The following is a 10,003-nucleotide window of genomic DNA, read 5'->3' as shown; positions in this document are numbered from 1 at the left end:
TGTGTGTCCCTGGGCAAGTCACTTGACCCCCATTGCCCACCCTTATCACTCTTCCACCTAGGAGCCAATACACAGAAGTTAAGGTTTTAAAAAAAATTATTTGGGCTCCTGGGTAAGAGGAAGAACTACTTACCTGGCAGCTTCCCAGCTGAGAGCTGGTCATCAGTCAACAATCCTTTATTAAGTATCTGCCACACGCCAGACACTGCTAGGACCTGGGATATGAAGAACACTCTTACCCCACCCCCAAGAGTCCCTGTTTTCTAGGAGTTCATAGTCTTAATTGGCAATGAAAAGTCCTATAGAAATTCCAGTGGGTTTCCCTTATCCCTTCCCTGTCCCATATCCAGCCTTGCCCTGCCAGGCCATCTTTAGAAAAGGAAGGGAAGGGAATAGTTCAGGTTAGAGGGGCTATTTGCAGGTCTAATCATCTATGCCTTATCAACCTAAGATGGAAGGGGGAAAATGTAGATGAATCAGATCTGGAGATGGTTAGTCCTGGGTTCAAATCTTCCCTCAGACACCTAGCTGAAGGATCCTGGGCATGTCCCTTAGACCCATCTGCCTAACCCTTATCATTTTTCTGCCTCACCATAGAAGGTATGGGTTTAGAAAAGTAAACAGTAGATCTGGTTCTTGAAATACCTGCCCTCATTCACAGAACTCTGCACTACGCTTAGCTGGGCTAAACCGGGTTTATAGGCTCTTTGGTGTCCAAGCTAAATCCAAGTCAATATGAACGGGTATGTACCTCAGTGGAGTAACCATGGTGGAGAAAGCAAGGGCATTGTCCTGTGGGTGCAAAAGTCACTGACAAAACTTTTAATCCTTCAGCAGTTAAGAGAAAAAATTTAGCACCTCATTACTAAAACAGGAAATAACCACATGATTGCAATAAACTCCCAGTTCCCTAGACCCGACTTACTTCTTTCCCCCCCACACCACACCCCCCCACTTCCCAGCTTTCTTATCCCAGGCACAAAAATTTGTACTCCCGTACAGACCCCTCACCACCAGTCACTCGGCTCAAATTTACCTTTGGGGCCTCTACAGTTGAAACTTCGGTCTGGCACAGTGAAGAATGCTGAGTCCTAGGTGATTAGAAGTCTGGAATGAGGCAGGGGAAAAGGGGAGGCACTAAGCCCTAGGCTGGGGGAGGTAGGTGGGAATGCAAGGATTTGGCTTAATCTCAGCCTGGTCTGCTGGTGTTTTACATTCCTGGGAATGGTGAGACCCTGAGTCAGCTCCAGTGATTATTATCTTATCTGGCTGTAGCAGTGAGCCTTACTCTTATTAAGATTTGTTCCTCTAACCCCAGCACATACTGTACAGAAAGCAGCAGCTTGGGGGCAATAAAAGTAGAAAGGTTAAAAGGATGAGGGCATCGTGTTCTCCTTGAAAAAAGGCAGAGGTGAGAAGTCTCCTAGATTGTAGAAGTTGGGCGCCCCCCCCCCTCCAGTTTTATTTATTAAATGAGAAGTTACTGGAGTCTGGGAATATGCTCGGGTGGGACTTGTAATATCTACAGTGGTAACTGGCTTTGGGGTCCATTTCATGGGAAAAGGAGCAAAGAAGGTTCAATGCTCTTCTCTGACTCTGGCCCAGTCCCTTCTCTAAATGTGCAGAGAAAGGGGAAGCATTCTACAAGTTGTATTTAGCTGCTGTAATCCGCTTTATTTAACTTGGAGAAGGAACTCCCTGGGTGTCAATTGCCCCATCTTAAAATGATGATAGGGGTTGATTAGAACATCTTTAAGGGCCTTTCCAGCTCTTAAATCCCAAGAGTAAACGGCAGGTCAAAGACTAAACTATGTTTAAAGATTGTAATTCTCCCAAGGGGCTCAAAAGCAGCACTGTTGGCTATGTCTGCAAAACTGTCAAGACCATAAATTGGGTTAGAAGCTGGAAGTTGGGCATTCAAGCCTAACCCACTCTTCAACCTTTTGGCTCCAAATCCCAATCGCTACTGTTTGAAAACTTCTGGCTATTAAATGTGAAGACTGTCAGGAACTGTATGGGATCAGGGCCCCTCCCAGCTTCACATACCAGCATAAGGGAGAAATATGTGCCCTGGGGGTTCTTTGGCTAAGCCAAGAATGGGGTGGAGTGGCTGAGGTAGGGTGGAGACTGAGTTCAGTTCAAAGATGGCCTGAAATAGATGGAGGGTGTGGATTTTTATTCTTCCCCTACCTGTCAAGATATTAATGCTCCAAGGCCTCCCATTTTTGGATAAGTAATCAAACTCAGGAGATGCTTGTGTTTTTTAATATATTGGGAACAGCCCCCAGTATTTCAGGATGGCCAGAAGAGGCCATAGCCATTCTGGGGATGGTTTCCCTACTTCTGAGCACTATAGAGCCCTTCTATCTCCAGCATCTTGTTTGGACTCCCCGCTCAGGTCAGGCTATCTGGGATTGCTCCTCCACTGCCCCCTGGTGGTCGTATAGAGAGCAGCAGATAAGGCCAGGGTTGGGCTTGAGTACTATTCTAGGCAGGAAAGCTCGGTTCTAGTGCAGCGGTAATCTTAACTCCCCTCAGTGCTACTGACTGGAACTTGACATCAGGGCCTACACACATGCCAGGGGTCAGTGTGCCATGAGGCTGGGAGCAAAGAGAAACCAGAGAGAGCCCCAAAGTCCTCTGACTCAGTCCAGGTCACAGGGCCAGTTCCAACGATTCCTCTGGGTTCCTCCCTTCTTTTCCAAACTCCGGCAGCTCTTCAGGCTTCTCTGAATTCTGGTCTAGATCTGGTTTCTGCCAGTATCTATTCCTAACACTGTGCCTCAGGGGAGAAGAGATCCATGAAGGATTTCATTGTGATCCTATGTCATTAGTTCAGCAAAAGCCAAGTTCAATGAAGTCCAGCGATCTACAGGACATCTGGAGAGAATAAGTTTTCCTGACCAGCCTTTGAGTAAAGTAGGATTGTAAAGGCCCAGTCCTTGTAGGAGAGGCTGGGAGTGTATAGCTTAGATTTCCCCCAAGAGTCTTTCTTACAAGACCAGGCAGGCTAGTAAGGCTCCCAGGAAGATGATCAATGGTCAGCTTTGCCAATTACCAGCTCCTGTCTCTGTACTGCTTCTCTTCTACATGGCTGGTCTGTTCCAGAAGCCACTGCCTCTCTGGCTCACTCACCAGTAGCCTCAGTATCACCTCTTCAAAGATGTTGTTTATAGCCACCTATGTGATGAAAGGAAAAGAAAATTAGGATTCAGTTTCTAACCACTGAACTTAACACTGGCACCTCCTCACCCCCATATTCATACTTTCCAACCCCTCCCCATCTGATATTCTTACCTGCTCAAAGTGAAGCTTTTTAAACATGCATATACTAGGCTCATTGCCTTGTCCAATTTTAGCTTCAAACTTGTTGAGACCTAACATGGTCACTCCTTCCAAGGTATGGCAGAAAAAAAGGAACAAACATTTTAATGACAAAACAAAAAAAGCATTCCCTTTCCCTTTCTCCTCAGGTCTGGCTCCTCTCTCCTAGGCTTCAATGGAACCTTATCAGTGGGAAGCAGTGAATATTCAGTCACTAGCTTATGACCCAGCAGTGTAAAAGCTAGGTCTAAATCTAAGTCAACACTTCTTCATCCTAGACCAAATATTTACACCACCCCACTCCATCCCCTCCACCACCCCCCAAATACACAGCTCCACTGACTGGGTCCTTCATCCTTACCATAAGCCATCATCATCAGAACTGCCTCTGTGCCAAACCCCTTTCTTCGATAGCTGGGCTCTGCAGGAAACAGGAGAGATGGGAGTGATTCTTTTGGGAGATGCTGGATTTGAGAAGTAGGGGGAAAGGCTCCTGACTTCCTGGTTCTGGGGAAGCCTTCAGAATGTCTATTCCTGATCCAAAGTCCTGATCCATAAAAGCAAGAAGAGCTCTGGCACTTTAGACAGGGTGGCAGTGGCATCAGAAAACAGATTTAGATCCTATTCCTGTGAGTGATTACCAAGGAGAGCTTAGACAAATCATATCATTGCTCTAAGGCTCAATTTCTCTTATCTATAAAATAATGGGGTTGGACTATATGGGAATTCCCTTATAATTCTATTATCTCATGAAGAAGGGAAGGCAACAAAAGTTGAGATTAAGGTGTCAAGACACTTTGAAGGGCCACCACTGTTTAGGTGAACGTCTCCTAGAAATAGACAATGGTATATTGTCTATATGCCAATAGCCACCCTGGACCCAGCCAGCTACCTGAGTCTCAGCCCAAAGCTCTCCAGGATAATTAAGGACCCAATTGGCTTCAAAGACTGGGGACCAAGAAGAAGAGATTAGGGCAATGTTAGGAGATGAAAAACAAGGGAAACAGTAAGGCAAGATGAATCATACCAGCAATCATGACTTCAATCTCCCCCAAAGTTGGATCCTGTAAGTCAGCAAGAAACAGGTTCACATCTCCCACCATGCAGTTTTCTTCAGCTGAATCTCGATGTGCCTGCCATTTCTCTGCATCCAGTACAATGAAGGTACATTCTGGTGGACAGATGAGGTTTTGACTTGTAAACCAGATCTCCAAAATGTATCTTCCCACTCTCTCCCCAAAGATAGCAATGTTCTCCTAGCCTCTGGAGACAGTAAGGCCCAGAGCCTCTTTCAGATAAACCTTAAGCTTGTTAGTGGCATGAAAAACCCAGGCATTCTCCAAATATAGTCATGTTCAGCAGGTTTGGAGAAGAAAGCACAGTCATGCTAGCTGATGAAGATATGTGCTTAGATTTGGGGTCTGAAGAAAGCAGATTTGCTGTCTCTAAACCATTCCTAGACTCACTGCCTCCTACCTGAAAGAGTCAAGCTCAAAAGAATCCCCTTCCACTTTTTTTCAGACTGTAATATCTGAGCAAATTGAGAAAAATGCTGAGGAGAAGTAAATAGACAACTCCCAAAGAGCCACCAAGGAAGACCATGACAGCATAGGAACTCAGGCTTCCCATAAGTCTCTCCACACCCCTGCCCTCAATGCCTCACTATCAGTATCTTCTCGCCAGCTGTGCTGCATTGCATACTCCTGCTCCAGAGTGAGAGGCTCTGAGGCTGTCAGCCGCTGCAGCTCCTCTGACTTCATCCACTCATGATATCTGAGGAAAAATTAAGCAAAATTTAAGAAATGAGGTAACCTGGGCCAATGGCTATGCCAGGAACTCTGTGGGAGTTGTAGGTGGTAAGAATGCTCAAAGAGCATTACATTACATAAAGTTGTTTGTCAAGGGGTTAGGAAAAGGACCAATGGAAGGGCTCTGAGCTACCCACAAAGGATAAGACGAAGGGCACTAGCCAGTGAGGTTAGGCCAGTCCTAGGAGGTCATACAAAAGGATCAGCTCAGTCTACCTTCCTGTCTCTTAGAAGAAATTATGAGAGGGTCGGCCTAAGGTACAAACATTCCAGAAATTCCTGAATGAAAGTAAAGCATGGTAAGTTGACCTTTTCAAAGTCACTGGGCAAGTGTCCATGAAGTTAGGCCACAACCAACTCTTTCCAATGGTTTGGTTCATATCTGCTCCTAATCCCTTACTGGAGAAGTACAAGCAATGCAGGTTTTCACAATCCACCAGTTGCTCCCTTAAGGGAATAAATTCTGCAGTCAGAAACTGTACTGGCTTTTAAAATTAATCTAATGTTAATGTAAGTGTCAGGAACGTCAGACAGGTTGAGGTCAGGATTTCGGGAAGTGAGCTTTATCACTGACACCAACAAAACATTACTGACAATCAGGAATGAGAGGGCAAGTTCTTTTTTCTCCTTTGTCACACATCGAAAAATCCACCATTTCATCAGTGGTGGGGGAAGTCACTCCAAATACTCACTGCAATTCAATTCAATTGTACTAGAGATGCAAAGACTAAATAAGATAGCCCCTTCCCTTAAGGGGCTTACATTTTCCAGGATGAAAATGCTGATTCAGTCTTCTAAAATGCTCTAAAGTCATCCAATAATGTGGATGACTTTCAAGGAAATTTATCTAAGTTTTGTGTAAAACACCTTCTAAAAGGCCTGAGAGTGAAAAATGAAATCAAGTGTGTTAATAGGGAAGGAAGTACTTACTCGTGGGGTCACAAGTGGGTCTTCCACCTCACATGTGGTTTCCTTTTGTAGTTCCCTTTAAAAAATTATTTCATGTGACCAATGTCCATTTCAGAAAAAAAAGAATGAGGCTTTTCTTTTGTTCCTTTAAGTTCTCTACATTCTTGAAGTTCAGGGTTAGTTCTGGGGTACTCAATTCTATTCCTCAAATATTTACTAAGTTCCTATTACAAGACACTATGCTAGGAAATGGGTATATGAAGACAAAAGAGAGAGAAATGAAAGTCCCTGTTGTCAAGGAACTTTACATTCTGCTGGGCAGTGGTGTGTCTAAGAAAGGGGGTTGAGGGAAATCCAACATAACCACAGATAAATAAATTCAAAGTACATATGAATTAGTTTTAAGAGGGAGTCTGAGGGAATCAGTTAAGACCTAGTTCTATATAAAGAGCTGAGTTATGTTTTGAAGGTGTAAGAGGGGAGACTAGATATTTAAGGTATGGTCGCCAGAAAGGTACAGAATCTAAAATAATCCCTACATATCAATATGTACATTATATTATAACATTAGACTGTGAACTCTTTGAGAGCCTGGACTGTTTATCTTTCTTCGTAATTCTAGCACTTAGTACTGTGTCCAACATACAATAGGCATTTAATAAATATTTGGGAGTTTAGGGGCTCTTTTTGCTTTTTTCCCCCCAATTAAATGTTTAATAAATTTTTGTTGACTTGACATTATATTATGTGGGTGATAATGGTTACAACTCACAGACAGTAGGAGGGGGTATTACCTGGGTACATGCTCCCTGGTGTAGGGTACCAGGATCACCTTCTGTCCCAGCAGCATTGTGTTTTGATTCACCCTCATGGTTACACCAAAAAGATGCAATCAGGCAAATACAAGATCCTCAAGGGATTTCCTCTTGGTAAAATTGCTCCCCTTCCAGCCCTTTCTTTATGTGGCCAACATCCTGAAAGTCAAACAACCCCCAGACTGGTTTATTAATATTATCACCATCCCTAAATCTCTCTTAATTTCATTGCTTTCCCTATTAATTATTTCCCACTTATCCTGTATATAGCTTGCTTTGTATATACTTACTTGCATATTGTCTATCCTATTAAATTGTAAGTTCCTTGTGGACAAGGGCTGTCTTTTCCACAGTGCTTAGCACATAGCAGGAGCTTAATAAAGTTTACTGAATTGAAATGTTGTCTCTCCCATTAGACTATAAGCTCCTGGAGTGTCTTTTGCCTCTTTTTGTATCCCCTGAGTTTAGCAAGGTGCTTGGCATGTAGTAAGCGGCTAATAAATGCTTACTGATTGACTGACTATAGTTAACATTGCCACATATTCCCCAGAATCTGAATAAGGCTTTATTTGCATGAGAGGTAGCATGGACTATGGATAGAGAGGTTCTCTTAGGTTCAGGTTCCTCCTCTGATACTCACTGGTGTATCCTCTGATACTCACTGTGTGACCTTTGGGGAAGTCGACCAACCTCTTAGGACTTTAAATAATTCTGGGATAAAATGCTCCGAAGGTACCGCCTGCATTTGTAGAGAGAGCTCTATAGCAATGAAATTATAAGTGCAGTACCTATACCTACGGCTTGCATGAGGGACTTTATGCTTTACATTTTTGTGTCCATGTAATAATACATATTTTTATTATCAATATTAGTAACAATCTCATTTGCATGGATCACTACACTTTTGCCTCCATTTCCCAGTCCATTTAATAAGTGAGCAAACTGAGGCCCAGAGGTTAAATCCGACTTGTCCGAAGACTCACAGCTGGGTGGTGGCAAAGGCAGAACCTTTCCCCCAGTCCAATCTATTCAAAAAACGTGAAGAACAAGTCGGTCTTCTAGGCAAGTCCCGGAAACAGCAAAGACTTCAGGGTCAATAGACTTTCCATCCCGGGGCTCCAACCTCGTCAGATTGGCCGCGGCCAAGCCCCGTCCCAAAGCTGATCCCTCCCCCTGGCCTCCGGTGCTGTCCCCGAGCCGCCTTCCCATCGCCCCCAGCCTCGGACCCCGGCGCCCGCTCCCACCGTCAAGGTTCTGGTCCACTAGTCAGAGCCGGTTCCCGGAGCCGAGCCACGATCCCAAACGTGCGTACACCAGGACAGACTGCATTTCCGCCGCTCTGCCTCCGCCCTGGTCCCGCCCTCTCTCCTTCGCTGGAGCCAATCCGTGACCCCCGCTTCGCCTCCGTTCCTCCCCACTTCTCCCGTGACTGGACGTGTACGGAAAAGGTGGTCTCGCTATGCGCAGTCTCTGTGCGGAAGACGACTTCTGGGTAGATCACCCTGCCGGGCCTGTGGAGTCAGCGGCGGGGGCGGGGGCGAGGGCGAGGTGGGGCCGAGGGAACTGCTCTCTGGTACCCGGCCCCTGCATCACTAACTGCCTCTTGAGCCCCAGGCTGGAAAGGAGAAGCGGGGCGGGGTAGACACAGGCCGCGGCCCGCTGGGAATGTGGGAGCTGGAGCCGGAGCAACGAGGAACAGAGACCTGGACGCGAGCATTTGGTGTAAGGGGAGGCTCGGCGGGACCGGGCCGAAGCTGGGGAGCATCGTAGGATCTGTGGCTTGGATTGAGCACATGTTGTTTGCAGCGTGGCATGGTGGGCTTGCAGGCAGTAAGACCTGGGTGCAGCTGACACTGGCCACATGGTCCTGGGCGGTTGTCTCGTTGCCACTTTAGGACTTCTCTGCTAAGTCAGAGACTAGAGTGATCCTGTGTTGCTGAAGAGAGTTCCCACCCAGGGAGTCCACCACATTGGTGAAATCTTTGTCTTGTGAACTGGGTAGAGGACAGGAAAAATGAGAAATTTCTATATACTTATTTGTTTACAAGTTGTCCCTCCCCTCCTCCCCATAGATTGTAAGGCATAGATTCTCCCCATAGATTCTTGAGGGCAAGGGGTTGACTTTTGCCACTTTTTCTATCTCCAGGGCTTAGCAGAGATACCAGGAGTGTAGAAGATACTAAGTAAATGCTTACCAACTGATGATATATAATGTAACTACATATCTATAACATATATAACATTGATACACATTTACTTGTATTACACATACTGTGAATAATGCCTTAAGTAGCATAACCTAGTGGATAAAGAGCCAGCCGTCAAGTAGCCCTCATAGTAATTATCAGTACAGACAGAATGATCCTACCCAGGGTGACTATCTGTGGGCCAAAGGGGAATGGGAGTAAGGGGAAGGGAGTCTGGAGTTCCTCTTGCTGAATACTACAAGAAATCATCTAGTCCTTTTTTGTTTTGATGATGACAGCAGCAGTTGATGCCACCTCAAAGAAAGAATCCCAACTCCATAGCCTGAGCTTCAAGAACTTTTCTACCCATCTTAAACATGGCTGGTGGAATCACAGAAACTGGGGACCTTTATTCTCCCTATGTAAGTATTATTTTTAGGACATTTGAGTTGCCTTGGAAAATATCTACCTCTAAACAACCTAGACTCATGGTCCCTCAGGAAGTGGACTAAGCATATTGGCTACTGAAGTGGATAGCCTCTAGGGAAAGAAAGAAGAATAACTTATTACTTCAATTTAACATATTTATTGTGCATCTACTATGTGTGGAGTAAAAGCTGGGAACTTGTGTGACTTCTATGCAATCAGGTGGTTTTGATATATTTGCAGTATCTTGTGTTTCTCTTTCAGTCAGATTATAATCGTAGAGTGTTTCTGTGTGTCCTGTCCCCTTAGGAGTTAATGAATTTTATTTATCCTTGTCTAATAGTAGGAATAATAGATAGGATTTGACAATGTTGTATATGATAATACCATATATACCAGCCCTTGACAAAATGTATGTTAAGATTTTTAGTAACTGACAAGCATTTTGCTTATCTCTTGGTCTTTTTCAGCCTTACAGACTTAGGTCTGTAGTAAACTGAATCTGTACAACCTTTGCCTTAGATGGTATAAGAGG

General features: G+C 44.8%; 2 protein-coding genes across 2 annotated transcripts in view; one reads left to right on the top strand and one right to left on the bottom strand.

Moving 5' to 3' along the window:
• Positions 1-32: 32 nt before the first annotated feature.
• NAT9 (N-acetyltransferase 9 (putative)) lies at positions 33-7,253 on the bottom strand. The gene is made up of 7 exons (XM_044672935.1): positions 6,836-7,253; positions 4,988-5,097; positions 4,352-4,495; positions 3,686-3,745; positions 3,298-3,392; positions 3,059-3,180; positions 33-1,091 (listed from the first exon to the last, which is right to left on the bottom strand). The coding sequence occupies exons 1-7, from the start codon at positions 6,910-6,912 to the stop codon at positions 968-970; spliced, it is 732 nt and encodes a 243-aa protein (XP_044528870.1). The 5' UTR covers positions 6,913-7,253; the 3' UTR covers positions 33-967.
• A 1,179-nt stretch (positions 7,254-8,432) lies between these two features.
• The window catches only part of TMEM104 (transmembrane protein 104), a 93,710-nt gene continuing 92,139 nt past the window's right edge, over positions 8,433-10,003 (top strand). The window contains exons 1-2 of the mRNA XM_044672360.1: positions 8,433-8,578; positions 9,342-9,464. Coding sequence (XP_044528295.1) covers positions 9,420-9,464 — 45 coding nt within the window. The 5' untranslated portion in view covers positions 8,433-8,578; positions 9,342-9,419. The remainder of the gene's footprint in view (positions 8,579-9,341; positions 9,465-10,003) is intronic.

This window comes from Gracilinanus agilis, chromosome 4 (genome assembly GCF_016433145.1).
Source record: "Gracilinanus agilis isolate LMUSP501 chromosome 4, AgileGrace, whole genome shotgun sequence".
Classification (NCBI taxonomy): Eukaryota; Metazoa; Chordata; class Mammalia; order Didelphimorphia; family Didelphidae; genus Gracilinanus; species Gracilinanus agilis.
This window is presented reverse-complemented; position numbering and strand designations above follow the sequence as displayed.